General features: G+C 40.7%; 1 protein-coding gene across 1 annotated transcript in view; it reads left to right on the top strand.

The window, feature by feature from the left end:
* sh3bgrl (SH3 domain binding glutamate-rich protein like) overlaps nt 1–23,649 on the top strand; it is a 39,583-nt gene extending 15,934 nt beyond the window's left edge. Inside the window, exons 2-4 of the mRNA XM_004916893.4 lie at nt 13,376–13,561; nt 18,952–19,032; nt 20,187–23,649. Of these exons, the coding sequence (XP_004916950.1) occupies nt 13,376–13,561; nt 18,952–19,032; nt 20,187–20,228 (309 nt within the window). The 3' untranslated portion in view covers nt 20,229–23,649. The remainder of the gene's footprint in view (nt 1–13,375; nt 13,562–18,951; nt 19,033–20,186) is intronic.
* The last annotated feature ends 402 nt before the right edge of the window (nt 23,650–24,051 follow it).

The following is a 24,051-nucleotide window of genomic DNA, read 5'->3' as shown; positions in this document are numbered from 1 at the left end:
GACTAGACCATAAAACAGAGGCAGCCAAGATCTGCTGGCTTCCTTCCCAGGGATAAATTAATTTGCTTTGGCACATGCACTGCATATTTTGTGTTGCTGTGCTCCCTGAAAAGGCATCCTCTTATTCAACATTACTCCTGTGACATTTTTCTGAGAGGACAGTGTTGTTTCCATTGTGTTGTTTGTTTCAGGCAGATCATTTATTTGTTGTTATTGTCTATTGTTTCCTTATAGCGTCCATCAATCTGCAAACTGGTGCATCAGAAAGAATAGAGTTGCAATCTATTCAACAGTCCTATAATAACAGTGTTGTTAATGAATCCTGTTTTTGCTACATTGCTACTTGTAAAGTGTCTGTAATACATATATCATAACCTGGATAAATAAAAACTTTCATACATTCTTGTAAATGTACCTGCATATACACCCAGTTCTGAAAAGCAGTTCAAGAGAAATGTCATTTTTTTCTGAATATATTTTCCTTGTATTGATAATAACTAGAACATGACAGCCACTTGTTTATAAGTCTGTAGTCAAACAAAGTCAAGTGTGAAATTCAATAGTATTCACATAATTTGCAAAAAAAAGAATCCACAATTCTGATTTTAGTTTTTAGAATTTAATGGACACCTATAAATAGGATTTATTAGGATTTACGTGTAAGTATTTTTTGGGCTACACCATTTGTGTGACATAACTTGTGTGCATGCGGATAGCTAACATGCTAATTTCCCTACAAACTATAAAGCTGGGGTGTTCCAAATCCAGGATCCAAATTTATATTTGGCCGAATCCTTTTTGCAGGATTAGCATTATGCCAAAACTTTAGCGTTCATCTGTACCTATTCTGAATCCTTAGTCATATAATTTTTCTAGGAAAACCCTTTAATAGCATTTATTGTAGAAAATATTTGATTGCTATTTATACCTAATAACTGGATTATTTGTAAAATGAATATTATGTGAGGTTGTTAAAAGTAATGCTACAATAATTATAATGCAAGTGTAAATGCAGAGTTGCCAAAAAGAAACCAATGAATACTGCAAAATGCATGTATGTTTACTGTTAAAGGTGTGGGATCTCTAACCCAGAAACCTGTTATCCTGTAGCTGGTGCTTAATGGTAACTAAGGTGCATGAACCCATATTAGTGTCAAAACAGCCCTATTGGGTTTATTTAATATGTAAATGAATTTTAGGAGATTTAAGGTATGCTGTTCCAAATTACAGACAGATCCCTTATCCCGAAAACCCCAGGTCCCAAACTTTCTTTTTATTATATCACATACCTTTATTTGCCTTTCTACATGGGATTTTATGTGTTTATGTGGCATCTCTAGAATGGTTTGCCACCAATAAGATGACTACACTTGTATGTGCAATTGACTGTGTAGTCTAGAGGTAAAATTTGGAGAGGACTACAAGCAAAGTGTAGCCATGGTACATACAAGTACCTTTATCTAATGTGCACAATATAAAAAATGTTCCTTCATGTTCACATATCCCCTCTGTGGCCTTAACCCAAAACACATATTCACATATATTTTACATATTTCATATTCACTATATTCACATTTAAGTACTTTTTAATGTCTCTCTAACATTTTTGGAATTTATATTTAAGTGTGTATTACCTTGCCACTTTAGGGAAATAAAGCATCGGACCAGTCCTTGGATCAACTTGTACTAAGAGCTATCTCCCATAACCCTGTATTCCCTCACTTGTACTGAGAGCTATCTCCCATAACCGTGTATTCCCTCACTTGTACTGAGAGATATCTCCCATAACCCTGTATTCCCTCACTTGTACTGAGAGCTATCTCCCATAACCCTGTATTCCCTCACTTGTACTAAGAGCTATTTCCTATAACCCTGTATTCCCTCACTTGCTAAGAATCCATCCAGCCCCTTCTTAAAGTTATATAATGTATCAGCCAGCACAACTGATTCGGGGAGGGAATTCCACAACTTCACAGCTCTCACAGTAAAAAATCCTTTCCGAATATTTAAATGGAACCTCCCTTCTTCTAAACGGAGTGGGTGCCCTCGTGTCCGTTGGAAGGACCTACTGGTCCTATTTAATTCACTGTATTGACTGTACTGCATTTGAAATACAGTGCATTAAAACCCAATGGCAAGTAGGTAGTAAAATGCTGTTAAATGTATTTACTTGTAATCAGCTTCCCCTTATATTCTAGGAAAGCTTTTATCTAATGGGTCTATACTTTTTTCTACCTAGATATTTGAATGTTTGAATGAATGCAAATGCTCCATTCAATGATTATTGTGTTTTAGACTGTAGCTTAATTGTATGCAGCATGGAAGCTGGGAGTGCTGCACTGTGGGCAGAAAAGGGACATAAAGGTTATTTTCAGTGCTGGCACCCTAGGTTCACTTGTAGCCTGGTCACTATCAGCAAGGTGTTTGTATGTTCTACCCATGTTTGTGTGTTTTATTCACAATCCAAAACATACAGACAGGTTAATTGTCTCCTGATAAATCTGACTGATTATTGATTATGAATGTGATAGGTTTCACCCCTTTGGAGAAATTTTCTTGCCTCTTTCCTTCTGGCCAACCACATCAATCTTCAAAACCCTCAAAAGGTTTGGGGGATTTCTGGGGGGAACATGGCCCTCTTGACCTTACTTTGAAACGAATGAGCTTTACATGGGTCTGTTAAACACTAGGGAATATATTACTTAGTTACTAGTGCACATACATACATACATACATACACACAAATACTGAACTTATCTCTAATACTGAACTTATCTCTAACATTTGTGTGGGTGAGCATTTGGGGAACAGTGATCACAACATGGTCTCCTTTGAGATAATGCTACAGAGACAGCTCTATAAGGGAGTAACTAAAACGCTCAATTTTAGACGTGCAGACTTTGCCAGTATAAGGGCATCTCTGCAATGTGTCAACTGGGAAAGGCTTTTCATGGGGTTAGACACAGAAGGAAAATGGAACATCTTTAAAACATTGCTTTGCAAGTATACACAACAGTATATTCCCCTTGTAAGCAAGGAGAGGCAGCGCAAAGCAAAACCTTTATGGCTGAATAAAAGAGTTAGGGTCGAGGTTGGTAATAAAAAACGTGCTTTTAAAGCATTCAAGTTAGCTGGGACAGCGGAAACTTTCATCAGGTACAAGGAAGCAAATAAAGCATGCAAAAAAGCTATCAAGCAAGCTAAAATAGAGATGGAAAGGGATATTGCAGCAAGGAGTAAAAAGAATCCAAAATTATTTTTTAATTATGTGAATAGTAAAAAAATGAAGCAAGAAGGGGTGGGAACTTTATTATCACGGGGGGGTACGTTGGTTGATGAGAACGGGGAAAAAGCAGAAATTTTGAACTCTTATTTTTCATCTGTCTATACATCTGAGGAGCCAGATAATGAAGGCTTCCCTTTTAATTTACCCAGTGCTAGTAATTTAGCTACTGACGCGTAGAGATGTAGCGAACTGTTCGCCGGAGAACTAATTCGCACGAAAATCGGGTGTTCGCAAGTTCGCAAGTTCGCGAGCTTTTAGCGAAGTTCGCAATTTTGGGTTCGCCTTAGCTGGAGACAAATTTTGACCTCTCACCCCAGAGCCAGCAGATACATGGCAGCCAATCAGGCAGCTCTCCCTCCTGGACCACCCCTGGACCACTCCCTTCCATATATAAACCGAAGCCCAGCAGCCATTTTACATTCTGCCTGTGTGTGCTTGATGAGTTAGCATAGGGAGAGAGCTGTGCAGTGATTTGAGGGACAGTTTAGGTAGCTTTGCTGACTAGTAATCTACTTTCTACTGCTCTGTATGTAGCTGCTGTGGGCAGCTGTCCTGCTGATCTCATCTGCTGTAACAATAGTCCTTGTAAGGACTGCTTTTATTTTCTGATTACTGTTACTCTTCTTTCATTGTGTACTGCAGCTCCGTCTGTGTGTGTTGGAGACAGGTGTGCTGCTCATAGTAGTTCACCCCCAGCACAAACCAGAAATCACTTTTTTTTTTATTATTAATTTTTTTTTGTAATTTAAGTTACTGTTCTTTAACGTGTCCAGTGCTGTTTGCTGTTATTCATAGAAGTGCACCAAACACGTTACACATAGTAGTGACATTGCATTGCAATAAAATCACCTGAGCGATGTTTTTCCACCAGCAATAATATATTCCGTATCCACTACTGCGGCGTTTTGTCTTTGCGTGTGAACCGGCTGTAACCTTTACACAACTTGATTGGCATGTAGACGCCGGACGTTTTAAAGCAGTTTATTACACAAGTTTAGAAATGTAGTGTGATTTCTGCCCTTTACAGCACAAAACGCAATGCTGTGTCAACAAAGTATTTTTCAGAGAAATTTTTGCCCTTGATCCCCCTCCTGCATGCCACTGTCCAGGTCGTGGCACCCTTTAAACAACTTTAAAATTTTTGTGAGGTTCGCTACATCTCTACTGACGCGTGGGTCACTCAGGAGGAAATTCAAAAGAGACTTGAACATGTAAAGGTAAACAAAGGTCCAGGACCGGATGGGATTCATCCCAGGGTATTAAATGAGCTGAGCGCTGTGATTGCCAAGCCTCCTGGCGGATTGCTAATGTGGTGCCATTATTTAAAAAGGGATCTCGTTCTCAGCCTGAAAACTATAGGCCTGTTAGTCTGACATCAGTAGTAGGAAAGCTTCTGGAAGGGGTAATAAGGGATAGGATAGTTGAATACATTGCAGTTCACAATACTATTAGTTTGTGCCAGCATGGTTTTATGCGTAACAGATCTTGCCAGACTAATTTAGTTGCCTTTTATGAGGAGGTGAGCAGGAACCTTGATGCTGGAATGGCAGTTGATGTCATCTACTTAGATTTTGCTAAAGCGTTTGATACAGTACCTCACAGAAGGTTAATGATCAAATTGAGGAATATTGGCCTAGAACATAATATTTGTAATTGGATAGAAAACTGGCTGAAGGATAGAGTACAAAGAGTGGTGGTAAATGGAATATTTTCTAATTGGGCCAGTGTGGTTAGTGGAGTACCGCAGGGGTCAGTCCTTGGTCCTTTGCTTTTTAACTTGTTTATTAATGACCTGGAGGTGGACATAGACAGTACTGTTTCTATTTTTGCTGATGACACTAAATTGTGCAAAACTATAAGTTCCATGCAGGATGCTGCCGCTTTGCAGAGCGATTTGACAAAATTGGAAAACTGGGCAGCAAACTGGAAAATGAGGTTCAATGTTGACAAGTGCAAAGTTATGCACTTTGGTAGGAATAATATAAACGCAAACTATCTACTGAATGGTAGTGTGTTGGGGGTTTCCTTAATGGAGAAGGATCTAGGGGTTTTTGTAGATCACAAGTTGTCCAATTCCAGGCAGTGTCATTCTGTGGCTACTACAGCAAATAAAGTGCTGTCTTGTATAAAAAAGGGCATTGACTCAAGGGATGAGAACATATTTTTGCCGCTTTATAGGTCCCTGGTAAGGCCTCACCTTGAGTATGCAGTGTAGTTTTGGGCTCCAGTCCTTAAGAAGGATATTAATGAGCTGGAGAGAGTGCAGAGACGTGCAACTAAACTGGTAAAGGGGATGGAAGATTTAAGCTATGAGGTTAGACTGTCGAGGTTGGGGTTGTTTTCTCTGGAAAAGAGGCGCTTGCGAGGGGACATGATTACTCTGTACAAGTACATTAGAGGGGATTATAGGCAGTTGGGGGATGTTCTTTTTTCCCATAAAAACAATCAGCGCACCAGAGGTCACCCCTATAGATTAGAGGAACAGAGCTTCCATTTGAAGCAGCATAGGTGGTTTTTCACGGTGAGGGCAGTGAGGTTGTGGAATGCCCTTCCTAGTGATGTGGTAATGGCAGACTCTGTTAATGCCTTTAAGAGGGGCCTGGATGAGTTTTTGAACAAGCAGAATATCCAGGGCTATTGTGATACTAATATCTACAGTTAGTATTACTGGTTGTATATATATAGTTTATGTATGTGAGTGTATAGATTGGTTAGTATAGGTTGTGTGCTGGGTTTACTCGGATGGGTTGAACTTGATGGACAATGGTCTTTTTTCAACCCTATGTAACTATGTAACTATGTAACTATATACAGTCCTATCTATGCACTCACATATATAACTGTTTATATATATACCAATAGCTATACTACCTATAGATCTTAAGATCACAATAGCATTGGACATCCCCATGCTGGCCACAGTGCAGTACTTCCATGCTGCATGAAAAATACATGTTAACACTATATAAATAATTATCTGCTCTTTCCATAATATGGACCCCCCCAGCCCAAATTGAGAAGGCCTAAATGCACCTTCAGACAGTATTGGGCAGGATTTGAACCATATCAGTCGCTATGGCCCTGGCATAAACAGATGTATATACCTTTTTAGTGTGTGACATGCTTTTTTGGAAGCTTTCCTTAAATATATACAGTTCGCCCCAACATCACTCAGCTCAGCCACATATGTAAGCCACATATGTCATCTTTGCCATGACCAGCCGTCGGTGTGTGCAACTTGTGTGGTTGCACAGGGTGCCATACAGAAGTGAAAGCTTCAGATTGGCCATTATGCTACTATATAAACAATTGAAGCACATCTGTTTTTTATTTTTTAGCTCATGCTAAAATATGTAATATGTAGCCAGCTTTCACACAGGTAGTACAGTAGAGAACTGTACTTTGGACACTTTTGTTGTTGGTTGTTTAGTACACAGTGTTGCACAGTGCACTAATTACCCTAAGGCTGGCGCACACCAAGCAGGTACAGCAGTTTGACATGCATGGTTAGTCTCTGCATACATCCAGCTATGTGCACTGCTTCAGCATTCTGCATAATTATGCACACCCTAGCCTACAGGTATACTGAAGCCACAGCCCCCAGACTAGATCCATAAGGAACATGCAACAGGCGTGAAACTAAAGATGTTTGAAAATGTTGTTCTCTTTTCCGTGCTGTGTGAATCACATGCAGAAGGTTTTCAGAGAAGCTGATCTGGAGGTTGCACTGCCACCCAGCAGAGTAGCTTAACTACTTCTCCATATTTGGTGCTACTTTGCCTGTCTGCCTCACGAAGGCTTGATACTGGGGGAGGGGATGTACATTGCCGTATATGGAAAGGCTTCTCCGGTAATTTCCTCAAAGAGAATTACATCGAGATTCTTTGGGAAAAACTTTCCTCTTTAATAATGCATTGTTCTGCATTAATCTGCATTTATTTTACAGATTAACAGAGTGATTCATTTTTTATTCCCCACAGACTATTAGCATTTGAAATAAATTATATTTCTTTATTTTGATTTTCATTGTATATTTCCCTCGTAAGCCATCACTAAGGCAAACTGGGGGCGGCCACAAGCCAGCAACAAACTGAATTATTTTCTGATTGGTATAGTTAGTCCTGTGTCATTATAATACATCTGACATTTATATTAGAACAATTTTAGTTGTTTTGTTTGCTGTACTTCAGCTGCTTAAATGTATTACGGCTACCCAGCCTTACATTTTGCAGCTATAAATACCAAAGGTTCTGCTATGATGCATTTTAAACATGTATACATATATGCATGTATGTTTAACATTATTTTTATAGAACTACTAGTTACTCTGCTGCACTGTACATTTTTCCAATCTGGAGGAGAACAATTACATTGCATGTATAGCAAATATTGCAGTAAATTAATATACATATTTACAGAGAATAAATTCCTGCTAAGAGACATAGATAGAATTGGTCCCTGCCCTGTAGAGCTTAAAGGAGAGCTTTAAACTATGTAAGCTTTATCAGAAAGGTCTATGTAAATATAGCCATAGGCACTGCTGCACCGAGTTCTCTTTCAAAATGAACATAGGATTTCTTGTCTGTTTTTTTTTCCTGTGCCAGAGACACGCAGCTCTCTCCTCTCTCCCCTCTCCTGCTCCCCCCTCCCTCAAGAATGCTAAAAAATCCCTCTTCCCCTTATAAATGTGTGATCTGAGCCAATCAGCAGGGAGCTTCCTCATAGTCTTACTAACTGAGCATGTACTCCGGTCTTGGCCTTGGTGCAGGAAAGTGGCATTATGGGAATTTTCTTTACATAGCTCAGCGTTTTTTTTTCCTATGAGGCTTCTGGTCGTCTGAACGGGAGAAATATGGGGAGACTTAAGGGCAATATTGAGAAAACTGAAGGTATGCCTGCAACTTGAGATTAACTCTTTATTAGCCTTTCCTTCTCTTTTAATGTCAACGTGGGTAGATAACAAACAAACTGAAGTAGAAGGTTAAAACTGCTTCTATGCAGAAAGGATTAGATATTTGCTCTTAAATGTTATTCTTGAACCAGTTATTGTTCTGCTCCAAAAAAATGGATTAGGAGATTTTTTTTAAAGAGGCTGAGAGTGTGTTCCTTAGAGTGTAATTCAGTTCCCAAAGTTAAGAAACAGCTAGAAAGAAAGGTTTAAGGTGAGAGATGGCAGGGGATGGGTATAGTGTGAGAAGACCAGGGATGTACCGGGACACAAGTGAAGAAATGTAGTGTGGAGCAGATGAGTGAGGGGCTTTGCAGTAGTTTTGCATTGGCTGTCACAAAACCCACAGAATCCATGGATTTAGCCAAGCATACCACTTTTCTAGTGGGTAGCTGGCCTAAATCATTCTGCTCCAGCCGACAACTTTCATCATGTACACCTGCTTGCCCTATCTGCTTCTCATGGTCACATCTGCAGTTGGTGTTTTGGGCACAGGTAGACAAAGTGAGGACAGCTTTGTGCATTGGATCAGTATTCCAGCAAACTGGAGAATGAGGTTCAATGTGGACAAGTGCAAAGTTATGCACATTGGTAGAAATACCAGTAATATAAACGCAAACTATCTACTGAATGATAGTTTGTTGGGGGTATCCTTAATGGAGAAGGATCTAGGGGTTTTAGTAGATAACAAGTTGTCTAATTCCAGGCAGTGTCATTCTGTGGTACTAAAGCAAATAAAGTGCTGTCTTATATAAAAAAGGGCATTGACTCAAGGGATGAAAGCATAATTTTGCCACTTTATAGGTCTCCGGTAAGGCCTCACCTTGAGTATGCAGTGCAGTTTTGGGCTCCAGTCCTTAAGAAGGATATTAATGAGCTGGAGAGAGTGCAGATACGTGCAACTAAACTGGTTAAGGGGATGGAAGATTTAAGCCACGAGGTTAGACTGTCACGGTTGGGGTTGTTTTCTCTGGAAAAGAGGCACTTGCAAGGGACATGATTACTCTGTACAAGTACATTAGAGGGGATTATAGGCAGATAGGGGGTGTTCTTTTTTCCCATAAAAATGATCAATGCACTAGAGGCCACCCCTTTAGATTAGAGGAACGGAGCTTCCATTTGAAGCAGCGTAGGTGGTTTTTCACAGTGAGGGCAGTGAGGTTGTGGAATGCCCTTCCTAGTGATGTGGTAATGGCAGATTCTGTTAATGCCTTTAAGAGGGCCTGGATGAGTTCTTGAACAAGCATAGTATCCAAGGCTATTGTGATACTAATATCTACAGTTAGTATCAGTAGTTGTATATATAGTTTGTGAGTGTACGGATTGGTAAGTATAGGTTGTGTGTGCTGAGTTTACTTGGAAGGGTTGAACTTGATGGACTCTGGTCTTTTTTCAACCCTATGTAACTATGTAAAAATTTTAAAAAAAAACAAAAAACTATGTAACTATGTAGTTAGGTCTGGACGGATTAGGGTCGGACAATACTTTGTTCGCTACATGCAACCATGCTACATGAACAGGTTCATTTTTGTAAGAGAGCAGTGGAGTGCCAGTGGAGTTTATTTATATTGAGAATAAAAGGGAAGAATCTTTGAGGTATTACAAATGAAAAAGTAGCATGAATACCAGGAACTGTGTAAACAAAATTAGTAATTGAAATATCTAACTAGGGCAAATAGGTTCCATATTGTTTTTATTTCTAAGCACAAATAAACATGTTTTATCTTGATTGTTACTTAGATTGTATGCAGCTTGTCTATGACCATCACATCTGTTTAAATAAACACAGCCAAGTTGTAAAAGAAAAATAGTCAACTTACAGATGTTGTATATAATTATATTTCAGTTGAATGGGAAATGTTATTTTGAGTTTAACTCTACTGGTATTTGTGTGAAATAGGTATGAATATCACATTTACATCCCTGGTGCAAACATTACTGCTTTATGGGATTTATATCATGCATCATATTCATGTGCTACTTTTGGAGATATTATACTAACACACCAGAAGATCTGCATGTTAATTCTTGAGTTGAGTATCTGACAGGACATGGATGTAGATAGAGTGATATTTATCTTCCTTCATAGACAGAGCCCCTTGATAATCAACTTAAATATTTTTAGTGAAACTCAGTCATCCATGCAAGGCCAGCTTCAGTCATTCAGTCATCCAATCAATTTCCATGGAACAATCTGCTGCATAGCTATGGACTGTTCTCCTGCTGAGCTGTCACAAAGTGCTTATAGTTTATGGTGTATTGGCTAAGAATCAGTCTTCTCAATAACATCCATAAAGGCTTGAAAATGCAGTGAGGCATTCATCTGGAGCAGGGATATTTAATGTCATACATTTATATGTTCTGCTTCTTCTGCAGACCACGTGCAGTGATTGCTCCACATCAGCATCCCACCAGTTACTTCTTAATGTCTTGCAGAGCCAACAGAAGCAGGAACATGAGAAAGGTCTACTAAACTAACAGTTGCAGAAAGAGGGTTTAAATTGGGCACATAATATCACTACAAATATTAAAAAGTTCAAACTACATTTTTATTCACTTCAATTTAATAATTTTTTTAATTATTTATGAATAAATATTCCGATTGGTTTATGCTGTCTATCCTCAGAATCCATTTTTAGCCACTCTATTTCAGGAAGGCAAAAATATCCAGATCAAAGCAATGGTCATGAAAGATAATGCTATACAGGGATACTGTTCATACAGTATAACATTTGAGCATTTACATTTCAGTTAGAGCATTATGTGAACCATGTGCCGCATAGCTGTTTATTTGGTCAGATAACCTCCTATATGCTGTTAAATGGTTGAGTGCACAGTATCCTGAGTCATGTTTAAGTCATGTTTAAGTAGTACAGGTATGGGATCCATTATCCGGAAACCCATTATCCAGAAAGTTCCAAATTACAGAAAGGCCGTCTCCCATAGACTCCATTATAAGCAAATAATTCTAATTTTTAAAAATGATTTCCCTTTTCTCTGTACTAATACAACAGTACCTTGTACTTTATCCCAACTAAGATATAATTAATCCTTATTGGAGGCAAAACAATCCTATTGGGTTTAATTAATGTTTAAATTATTTTTTAGCAGACTTAAGGTATGGAGATCCAAATTAGAGAAAGATCCCTTATCCAGAAAACCCCAGGTCCCAAGCATTCTGGATAACAGGTCCCATACCTGTATAGCAGCACTTTATAGTGTATTCACTGATTATAAATGGCCCAGACATTTAATCACAGAAGCTCTGCACACATTAAACAAAACCCTCTCACAAAATGTCTTTTAGTTTTGTCAGTTTTGAATTTAACTTGAATCATTCTTGTATAGTACTAAGCGAAGTTGACCAAATTAAGTTTTGAGAAGTGCTTAATTTTAATGAAATTGTGTTAAACAATAACAAAATAAGTGCTTGCACTTTGTGTTAGGCAGGCACAAACAAAGGCCTTTTGATCTGCAAAAAAAAAAAACCTCCCACTGGCGAAACATTTTAGAATGCTGCTATTATTATTATTATACCCACAGACAAGTAACAAAATATCACTTTGTTTACAGTCTTTCCAGAAGTGAATGTGTAACTGATATTACATCTTTCCAAAGAGCCAATAAATCTGAGAGATCAGCAGATCTCTCTGTCCGTATCTGATACATATTGAGGGCCCGATTTATCAAAATATAAGTTTACAGCTTAATACATAAAAACTCACCCACGTTCTAGTCATTCCTATGGGATTTTTAGAATCATATTTATCACATGGTGAGTTCTAAATTTCACCCATTGATAAATACACTTCTAGAAATACCATAGGAATGAATAGAACAAAGTTTTTTTTGTATTAAGCTGTAAACTCACATTTTTATAAATCTGCCCCTTTTGTCTAATGGAACCAGTAATCCATTTTAGTGGGCATTATAGCACCAGTAATAAATCACTTGGGGAAGTCATGGGTTTTCTGTGCAAGTTATAATGCTCATATAAATGAAAACCACAGTGAATGAATGAATCTGACAATGTAAAACTTTACTGGCTAGAGGATTATCTCAGTTAAACAATAATTTAAAATGTAATTAAGTTGTGGAAAAAAACTGAACCAAAAATTGCATTGTCTATAAGACATTACACTCGAATGTTGAATCTTGAAAGGTTTGCAGTCAGATAAGCTCCATGACATACTGGTGTGTTGGGTTACAGCTTAAAGGCTCAAAGCAAAGGTTTTATTTTTTTAAGTATTCAGATTTGAGGTAAGATTTGAGGAGTACTTGTGCTACAGCGGAAAGCTCTGTGAGAAATAAGGGGGTCATATACAAATGCAATGGTAGTGTATTCCCCTGAAAATATTCTTTGTTTTTCTACTTTTCTTATGATAGTAGGCTATGATCTTCATTTGTGTTATATCAAAGCCAGGAATATTGGTTAGAAAGTACTATGCAAACAAGTACTTGGATTAACTGCTAAGGGCCCATCAGAAATATACACAGGGCAACAGCTGTGACTGCTTTACCTTTTTAGCAATGTGTTCTCCCGTTTAACTTGTAGGTATATATAACATTATTTATAAAGCGATACAAGGATACGCAGTTCTCTACAATATTACAATATATAAAATTACACACTGGGAAGACAAGTGTTATAATAAGATATAATAAGTATAAATACACAATGATTATGTAGCATGTGTATGAGACACATTAGAAATGAGGTCCCTGCCCCGTTGAGCTGTAATGTCCTGTAAATTAGTTCAATATTATTAGTTACCAACCATTCTTTCTGTCTCGTTGCTGATATTTCATTGCTAAATATTTTGGGTTTCATAACCATTTATATACTTAAGACACCCATAAATATTTATTTTATGAATAAGCAAAGAACAACTAATAGGCGGGAGACTTCTTTGTTCTGGAAACATGAATACACCCTAACTTAATAGTTAACTTATACTGTATGTATTTAAGTAGCATGGTAAGGTAACGCTGTGCCACAAGATTTTCTTGTCTTCATAAAATTATAGCCTGCACATTATTACTTTTAATAAACAAGTGAAGATATTTTCTTGACACTTCATGACATAGCTTATTTGAAAAATTGAGCAAGAGGTAAAGTGTGTTTTTGTGTATTTTTCTAGATTAAGAAGAAACAGCAAGATGTCCTAGGGTTTTTACATGCCGTTAAAATTGAATTTGAGGAGAAAGACATTGCTGCCAATGAGGAGAATCGAAAGTGGATGAGAGAGAATATTCCTGAGCATTGCCGGCCAACAAGTGGCAACTCACTGCCTCCTCAGATCTTCAACGACAGCCAGTACTGTGGGGTAAGGCAGCATTAAGATGGGAGATTGTTGCTTCTAGAGATGCACCAAATCAGTAACTTTTGGATTCAGCTAAATACCAAACCTTCCAAAAACCATTCAACCGAATTTCAATTGAATTGGAATCCTAATTTGCATATTTAAATTGATACATGAGCTGTAAAATTGTTTGTCTTTTGAGCTCGATTTAGTTTAATATGAGCTTCGTCTTGTGGCAACTTTCTTAAAAAGATTAATTTCAAAATGTGTACTGTTTCTGAAATGATCAAGTTATTTATCACTATCCACCCTCTCAGCAATCTCTCTCTCTTCATACAGGAGTCACGGTTAAGATTTCTGATTGGTCAGAAACAATGGTTTGTTCCATTTGCTTAGAGACAATGCTTTTTCACAATACTGACACAAAGCAGTAAGGGCTCTGGCACACGGGGAGATTAGATTTCACTGAAATCGCGCCGCCGCGTATGCCATCCCAACGGCGATTTACATTTTCGCTGGTGGGATGGCATTTCGGGGAGATTAGTCGCCCGCGAACAGGGATATTTGTCGCGGGTGACTAATCTCCCCGTGTGCCAGAGCCCTAAGAGAACCAGAGTGCTGAGAATGGAATAGTAATAGTATACATTCCCCACTTTATGTATACTATATCCACAGTACCTAAACATAGGAACACTCACCTTTGTTAATCTTATTTAGTAAATGGTTTAGCCATGCAGTCTCTACTTCCCCAATTAACAAACAATATGATTTTGCTGCTCATTTTTAGGGTAAACCCCCTAGAATTTCACATTCCTCACTCCTGGATCTTAATTCAAATTAATATCCCTGCAGTTTTAGCCTAAATTATTGCAGAGAAAATCTTAGCAGAGAAAAAGATCTGAGCGTCTCGGAACTCAAATGCGGCTCCTTATTAGGTTTGTGCTTCACTACGCCTGATGCATTTTGTCATGAGACACGTGACTTTATCGGGCTGATAAAGTTTCTGTAAAAATACTATCTTTGGTTCTGCACATCAAGGCAGATAAAATCTCGCAATTGTGCATTATGCACATTTGTTTCAGGAGAGAAAGTGGCAGCTTCTCATCCAGCCATGAAACGATAGATAATGGTGGCCACACAAGAAGTATGTGGAAAACTGATAACTAAGAAATTATTGTAGCAGTTACCAGGGCCGCCATCAGAAATCACGGGGCCCCTCACAACAAAATTTTCTGGGCCCCACCCACCCAAGCCCCCAATGGCCCCTCCCACACCCCCAATGGCCCCTCCCATCAATACAAGGGACACACAGGCATTGGTAGCGAGGGCCCACTAAAACCTTGGTAGCCAGGGCCCCCCTAAAACAGTTGTGGCCAAGGATTACGTTTTGCATTAGTGCCAGTGCCACTAAAACATTGCTAGCCTGCCCAGGGCCCCCTAAAACATTGGTGGTCCTCCCCCAGTGTCCCCATACAATGGCCCGCTCTCCGCTGCTTCTTGCCGCTCCCCCCCACCACCCCCCCCCACCCCACAGAATCCTCCTGCTTCTTCCAGGGTCCCCCAAGCATCCTGTTGCTTTCTTCAGGGGCCCCCCCAAGCATCTTCCACCATCCCCCAGGCCCCCCCAAGCATCTTCCACCTTCCCCCAGGCCCCCCCAAACATCCTCCACCTTCCCCCAGGCCCCCCCCAAACATCTTCCACCTTCCCCCAGGCCCCCCCCAAACATCCTCCACCTTCCCCCAGGGCTCCCCCAAGCATCTTCCACCTTCCCCCAGGCCCCCCCCAAGCATCTTCCACCTTCCCCCAGGCCCCCCCAAACATCCTCCACCTTCCCCCCAGGCCCCCCCAAGCATCTTCCGCCTTCCCCCAGGGCCCCCCCAAGCATCTTCCGCCTTCCCCCAGGGCCCCCCAAACATCCTCCACCTTCCCCCAGGGCCCCCCAAGCATCTTCCACATTCCCCCAGGCCCCCCCAAACATCCTCCACCTTCCCCCCAGGCCCCCCCAAGCATCTTCCACCTTCCCCCAGGCCCCCCCCAAGCATCTTCCACATTCCCCCAGGCCCCCCCCAAGCATCTTCCACCTTCCCCCAGGCCCCCCCAAACATCCTCCACCTTCCCCCCAGGCCCCCCCCAAGCATCTTCCACCTTCCCCCAGGCCCCCCCCAAGCATCTTCCACCTTCCCCCAGGCCCCCCCCAAGCATCTTCCACCTTCCCCCAGGCCCCCCCAAACATCCTCCACCTTCCCCCAGGCCCCCCCAAGAATCCTCCAGTCCTCCCCCGCCCGCCCGCAGCCCGCTGCCAGAATCTTTTTGCATCCTCCGGCTCCTACTCCCCTGCGACAGTTGTCCAGGGCCCGGGCGTTTAAAGGGGGCCCGGCCGGGCTCTGTTACTGTTATTGCTGGTATCCGCTGTGATGTCCCGAACTCGCCGCTACATGTGCGCTTTTATAGGGTTGCGCCCTGTGCGTGTGACATCAGTATGCACAGGGCGCAACCTTATAAAAGCGCACACGCAGCAGGGAGTTCGGGACATCACAGCGGATACCAGCAATAACAGTAACAGAGCCCGGCCGGGCCCCCTTTAAACGCCCAGGCCCGGGACAACTGTCCCCCCTGTGCCCCCCTGATGGCGGCCCTGGCAGTTACGGACCATATTCTGAGCCTACATTAACTGATTAACTAGACCAGTGCTGTCCAACTTCTGTGGTACCGAGGGCCGGAATTTTTCCGACCTACGTGGTGAAGGGCCGATAATGAAAGCCAGTTTCGACCACTCCCCTTTTTGAAACTGCACCCACTTGAAACCACACCCATGTTATCACATTACCATACCCATATTAATGGTTGTAGTACAGCAAAAACTTGCCATACTCTGTCTTCCCTACCCTGCCTGTGTGTGCCATACTCTGCTTTCCCTACCCTGCCTGTGTGTGCCATACTCTGCCTTCCCTACCCTGCCTGTGTGTGCCATACTCTGCCTTCCCTACCCTGCCTGTGTGTGCCATCCTCTGCCTTCCCTACCCTGCCTGTGTGTGCCATACTCTGCCTTCCCTACCCTGCCTGTGTGTGCCATCCTCTGCCTTCCCTACCCTGCCTGTGTGTGCCATACTCTGCCTTCCCTACCCTGCCTGTGTGTGCCATACTCTGCCTTCCCTACCCTGCCTGTGTGTGCCATACTCTGCCTTCCCTACCCTGCCTGTGTGTGCCATACTCTGTCTTCCCTACCCTGCCTGTGTGTGCCATACTCTGCCTTCCCTACCCTGCCTGCGTGTGCCTTACTTTGACTGTGTGTGCCATACTTGGCCTATGTGTGCCATACTCTGCCTGCCCTACCCTACCTGTGTGTACCATACTCTGCCTGACCTATGCTGCCTGTGTGTGCCATACTCTGCCTTCCCAACCCTGCCTGTGTGTGCCATACTCTGCCTTCCCTACCCTGCCTGTGTGTGCCATACTCTGCCTTCCCTACCCTGCCTGTGTGTGCCTTACTCTGCCTGCCCTACCCTGCCTGTGTGTACCATACTCTGCCTGGCCTATGCTGCCTGTGTGTGCCATACTCTGCCTGCCCTACCCTACCTTTGTGTACCATACTCTGCCTGACCTATGCTGCCTGTGTGTGCCATACTCTGCCTTCCCAACCCTGCCTGTGTGTGCCATACTCTGCCTTCCCTACCCTACCTGTGTGTGCCATACTCTGCCTTCCCTACCCTGCCTGTGTGTGCCTTCCTCTGCCTGCCCTACCCTGCCTGTGTGTACCATACTCTGCCTGACCTATGCTGCCTGTATGTGCCATACTCTGCCTTCCCAACCCTGCCTGTGTGTGCCATACTCTGCCTTCCCTACCCTGCCTGTGTGTGCCGTACTCTGCCTTCCCTACCCTGCCTGCTTGTGCCTTACTCTGCCTGCCCTACCCTGCCTGTGTGTACCATACTCTGCCTTCCCTACCCTGCCTGCGTGTGCCTTACTTTGACTGTGTGTGCCATACTTGGCCTATGTAGGATAAAATGAAAAAACAGCAGCACTCCGGAAATGTTGTAGAAAAAAGTGACTTTACTCAAGTGCACACAGCAACGTTTCGGTCTTAAACCAGCCCTTTATCAAGGCTTGATAAAGGGCTGGTTTAAGCCCGAAACGTTGCTGTGTGCACTTGAGTAAAGTCACTTTTTTCTACAACATTTCCGGAGTGCTGCTGTTTTTTCATTTTATCCTGGATATTGTTTTACCCTGGCTGAGGGTTCAGCTTGCACCTGGGGCTACAACTAGCTGGTTTGTCCATTGTGTAGCACACCTTAATCAATTTGTTGATACTTGACCTATGTGTGCCATACTCTGCCTGCCCTACCCTACCTGTGTGTACCATACTCTGCCTGACCTATGCTGCCTGTGTGAGCCATACTCTGCCTTCCCAACCCTGCCTGTGTGTGCCATACTCTGCCTGCCCTACCCTACCTGTGTGTACCATACTCTGCCTGACCTATGCTGCCTGTGTGTGTCATACTCTGCCTGTCCTACCCTGCCTGTGTGTGCCATACTCTGCCTGCCCTACCCTGCCTGTGTGTGCCATACTCTGCCTGCCCTATGCTGCCTGTGTGTGCGCCATACTCTGCCTGCCCTATGCTGCCTGTGTGTGCCATACTCTGCCCGCCCTACCCTGCCTGTGTGTGTCATACTCTGCCTGCCCTATGGCACACACAGGCAGCATACAGTGACACAATGCTGGCACTGCTCCTACAGTCTGCACAATAGCTATATATTAAAAAACTTTTTAATTGCAGTACCACCTCAGTATATGTTCTTTTTGTAGTGCGCAGGGATTATTTGTGGGTTTCTACTGCTCCTGATGTGTGAACAGGGGAACAATGTGGGTGATTACAGCCTGAGCCTGAGGTGTGAACACTGCAGGGGGTGAACAATGTAGGGATTAAAAGGTGTGAACAACACAGGGGATTACATTTTTAAACAATACAGAGGGATTACAGGCTGAATCTGAGGTGAGAACCATGCAGGGGGGCAGTTAATCACAGTACTGATACCAATTAAAGCTTACACAAGAGTAAGCCATCAAAGCAGCCGGACAGGTGGGGGGCCACACAGAGGGGGGGTCGCGGGCCGCCAGTTGGACAGCACTGAACTAGACTAAGAACCCCAAATCCTTCATTCCTTAGATCTTAAGTAAGGCCATCATTCTCCAAGTCTGCACAAACTTTGGCAATCCAGGATACCACAGTTCCGTTTGCAGGAACCTACTATTCTATGTTTTTATGGATTTTTCTTAAATGGCATCAGACTGCTTTGAACCACATGGTCTCCTGTTTTAAGATTTGTAAAATAGTTATGTAAAATGTTGGCCCTATAAAGACTGGTGTTTGCATACAGAGCTCACTTATACCCTTACATTGCTTTCTATTAACAGGATTATGATGCCTTCTTTGAAGCACGAGAGAATAATGCAGTCTATGCCTTCCTTGGGTTGACAGCCCCACCTGGTTCAAAGGTAATACAATTAGTATTTTGTTTCACTGTACATTCTTTATTGTTTTATGCAGATTTCCTTCTGGGGTAAATTAAAAACCAGCTTGGTTATTTACTTTGCATACATGCAAAAGCACCATATCTATCTCTATTAAAACTCATCACCTGGCGAGTTTCTCTCCATTGTCCTTTATGCAAAGGCACATATCTATAAAGGTGGACATACACGCTAAGATTGGCACCAAGTGAGTGGATCTTCTCCCAATATCCCCACCTATGGGTGGGCGATATCGGGCTAATTCAGGCTAGAACGATGGTTATAGGGCAGTCAGTTTGGGGACCGCATCAACAAGCCGATGTGGTCCCCGATCCAACTACATTTTTAAACCAGCCAAATTAATATTTGGCTGATTTCAGGCCAGATATTGGTCCTGCAGACAGTCGTTAGTGCCCAATACATGGGCCAATAAGCTGCCGAGTCGGTCTAAGGAACCGATATTGGCAACTAAAATCAGCCTGTGTATGGCCACCTTAAGACACACAAAAGACCAAATGCATGTTAGGTTTTCATGACAAAGCAGGTTATAAAAAACAAAGAATAGCATATAGGATTTAAATTGCATGTGGATTCCTTAATTGAGAAATATTAAGGGGGTTATTTATTAACATTGGAGACAAACATCACTGGTGATGTTGCCCATAGCAACCAATCAGCAATTAGATTTGAATAGTCACCTACAAGTTAGAAAACAAAAACAAAGATCTGATTGGTTGCTATGGGCAACAACGCCGGTGATGTCAGTGTTAATAAATATATGCCCCTAGATGTTTCCACCGTCCCACTGTTGACATAGTATAATGAGTGGAATAATCATGTGTCTTACAGTGAATATGTTTTTTCGTGTGTAAATGTTCTTTATTACCACAACATATTGGAAACCCCCTATGATTAACACTTTTCTTTTCTCTTAAAATCTATGTCATTACTTTTAGTTCTTTGTTTCTTACTATTGAAACACTGTAGTGGAACTCTAATTTCCACAACCTAGTTTTAGCAGTGCAGGTAATATAAACAATCTGACAGATAATGCTTTCAATAGAAATTATGATTATAGCAACTTTAAAGCCATTCTTAGAATGAATTGTGTGTCTTAACCCCTCCCTCATTTTTTATAGGAAGCTGAGGCTCTGGCAAAGAAGAATGCAGAATCATCATAACTGGAATATTTCAGAACCGAACCAAATGTTCCAGAGCTTTTCCAAGCCTCCAAAATGCGCTTCAGCTAAACAAAACACTTTATCTCTGCTAAACCCTTAACCCTTAAATGTAACATGGTATTACTGGCTTCTTTGGCAGTGTAGGGGTTGGCTCTGTTCTGCAACTGATGAAGATGCCACTGTATGTGCCAAAGGGAACTCTTTAATTAATAAGGAGACAGAAGAGAAAGGCGATCATAGAATACATAATTGTCAGTTTTGTAAAGTTAACAAGATTATTGTAAATTATTTGATATCTGGTTGGTGCCACCCCTTCTTCCTTTCTCAGAAAAATGTAGACCTGAGACAATTGTGTGATTTCCCTTTCAACACAGGGAATTGGGAAATCATTTGCAACACTTTCCTAAATGCTGACCAGTTTCTCTTTTGTACATCTAAAATATCTTTTTGTAATGATGAATCTTAAAGGAGGTGTAGAGCACTGCAACACGGGGACACAAAGATGCACTTAAAGATATTGGTGCAGGGACCATGAACACGGTACTGATTCAGGTTACCATAATAAAGTATCTGGATTCTAATTTGTTTAAATGGTAGAAAGATATAGCTCCAAATTCCTGTGCTGTAAGGCTGGTCCAGATAGAATTTAGACACCAAAGGTAAATCTCACCCCAAATTGCATACAAAAAAGCATTCAGACAGAATTCACATTTAGCCTGCTCTCTCTCCATTCCTTTGGGCCAGTCCAATAGTTTGGGAACCCCTACACCCCTAAACCTGAGTTTACAATTCCCATCATACTTAGCCAGCAATCCATATATTTTTACTCTTAAGGACATAGGATTGGTATTCATTTACAATATAGCTTGCTTGTAGAATAAATTTACTTGGAGAATGGAAATAGAATGACAGGTAATTTATTTTGAAAGGTTCCTAAAACACATACAAAACAAATCTTATACATTACTAACCCATTGCTGTGTTTTACCTAAGGCAAAGTTCCCTTTACAGTATATTGTGCTCTTGGGCACATGACCTACAAGAAGTTAAAAAGGGAACTTTGATCTGATGATTTACTAGTTTTGTTTCTGTTTTCAGAGATCCAGTATTTGCCATACTAATCAAACATTTAAAATAAATACATAAATAAAATGTTTTTCTTTTTAAATGAAAAGAAATATATTGTTATATATTATACCAAAAGTACCTTTCACTGTCACTGTCAGGGTTTGACCTCAGTGCAGTTGTTGGTCCTCAAGCCTTCAGTTCCTTACCTTCCCTTGCTTTGCACAAATCTCTTCTTTGCAAGTTTTATTATGATTAACAGGTAGAAAAATAGAACACGTGCTATAAGCTTTACAGGAATGTGCTAAGCACTATAGGCAGAAGGCTTTTCTTTTCAATTAACAGAATGCATTATGCTCCTCCAGGCCTTCCTACCCTGAAAAGTAGTATAATCCCAGTTGGCGTGCATACACACTGCCGTACTTAAAATATACAACTGCACCAAATGGGTAGAAGAAAGTTTCTTGAAGAGAGAAATAGCAATTAAGCAGATGTCTGTGCTAAATCTAACTGTAGACAGGTTTTTGTTTCCAGCATATGTTAGAAATAGTTTGTTTAATCTAAAATTTAAATCCAGCACTGTCAGATTCTCACAGATATCAGTTCAAGAGGAAGCTCTCTGTTGGATCTCTTATTTATAGTAGGTTGGACCAACATTTTAAAATACTTATTGATAATTGCCATTGGTTAAAAAAACAAACTGGGGTAAGGACTACATCACTTTTATAAGTGTGTCCATATGGTACTTTGATTGGACATCCTGCTAAAAGTCTAATTCCTTGTACATAACAGATTTCCCTACAAGAATGAGCCTTTACAATAGATCATGCTACTTGCAGGCGAGGCACTTGAAACTGCTAGAATGCACTATGTGTAATAATTGCTTTAGTTTGCTTACATTTTGTTTTTAATATTAAAATACATTTACTTTCTGAATATAACTTTTTGTATAACATTTCTTTATGAATATTGCAAGTGCTGTCCAAAATCCGCAAGACATTTTTATATTAAATCAATTCAATTTTACATCAGACTTTGGGCATTGGGTCACTCTATAATGCTATACAAAAATATAGGGGATGCTAGATTCAGCTTTGCACATTTTTCTCCAAAAATAACATTTAAAACTACATTTGTTATAGAAATAAGGTGTGTATCTTCTTTTATGTAACATACCTTTGGAAATTTGAATGCAGACTTTATTGGACGCCCTTAGAAGAACTTACGGAGAGGCCTTCAACTGTGAAGGCTTGTGTGGAACTAGGAGATAATGTGCCTTCTGTATATTTTTTTTAAACTACTAACTCTGAAAAAATATACAAGTAGAATAAATTAAATTTTGAGGGCTATTTTCTATAGAGAAAACTATCTCTAACCGTTTCTCAGCTTTTCTTTGCTCTGATTCTTTAATGAATGACTCGGTTTATGCCTACTGACACACTCACTCAATACTTTATGTTTCAGAAGGGCACATTTATTGACAGTGGGCAAAACTGGCTAAATGCAGTAATCCATACTAACGAATCAGTATTAATCTGTGTACTGATTACTGAGAGCAAGTGGCTGATTGGTAGCTGTGGGTTACTGCACTGAACTGGTCCAATATCAGGCAATGAGCTAGTCTCTTCCTCCTTTCCTCAGGATAAGCCTATATATTTTTAATTGGTAAAATGCATGTGGCCAAAAAGGAATATTCTTTAAGAAACCATTATTTTCTCCATATGCCTTGATTAAGGTTTGATGCTCCACCCTTGTCAACTGTAGATGTAATGCGTGCTTTTACATACCCAGGCTTTTAGGTGCCATAGAGGAGTGGAATTTCATAAATCTTTGCCCTTGGCCTGACAGAAATGGCCAGTGGATGATGGGACTTGTAGTTTATTTGGTCACCTCTAGCCTATTCCTTTAAATGCTCACTTGCCATATAGATATATCATGGTGTGTAATAACAGAGTGGGCAACCATAGGGATTCTAGCTGCAAGAATTCATTAAGCAATGAACATACATAATTGCATTTAACTAAGTTTTGGAATAGCAACCTTTTCAGGTATGGTGCAAGAAATGAATGTTTCACCTGACAACAAAAAGCTAAAACACTCCCAAACCCTGGTGTCTTAATTGCAACAAAAACAATCATGTTTTTTTTTTTGCTGAACAGCATATTTCACATACTGAAAATGTTTGCAGTTTTTATATTTCATATGTAAATTTATTTTCTGTTTAAAGTTCCTATTTAGTTACAATTACTGCTAATATTGTCTCACTCTTGTGTTCAATATGTGTAGAACTGTATCAAGTCTTAAGGGAAATGATTTCTTTTACAAGTTGTCTTTAATAAAGGAATGGTCAAATGCATGATTTGCTGGTAGTTTCCATTATTTTATTTTGCGGTCTGAATGTAAATATCATGAAGTTATGATCTGGAGTCAATGCCCTTTCATTTGGGGTTGTTACAAGTTGCCATTGTTGTATTAGTTATTATAATAATTGACATGTTTTTATAAAATGCCAACATATTCTGCAGCATTGTACAATAAATGTTGTATACATTATGGAAACATACAAAAACAACCAATAACTAATACAAGAGGTAAAATGGGCCCTGCTGAAAAAAAATGTACTATCTAAAAATGTCATCCCTTATTACACAGGGATGGATATTAAAACTAAAAGGTATCTGAGGAGGATCTTAATATATTTATACATGAATAGTTCATTGTAACATAGTTATACATGTATAACATGTTGAAATTCTCC

Source organism: Xenopus tropicalis, chromosome 8, assembly GCF_000004195.4.
Source record: "Xenopus tropicalis strain Nigerian chromosome 8, UCB_Xtro_10.0, whole genome shotgun sequence".
In the NCBI taxonomy this organism is placed as follows: Eukaryota; Metazoa; Chordata; class Amphibia; order Anura; family Pipidae; genus Xenopus; species Xenopus tropicalis.
The sequence above is the reverse complement of the archived record's forward strand: the minus strand, read 5'-3'. Positions and strand labels throughout refer to the sequence as shown.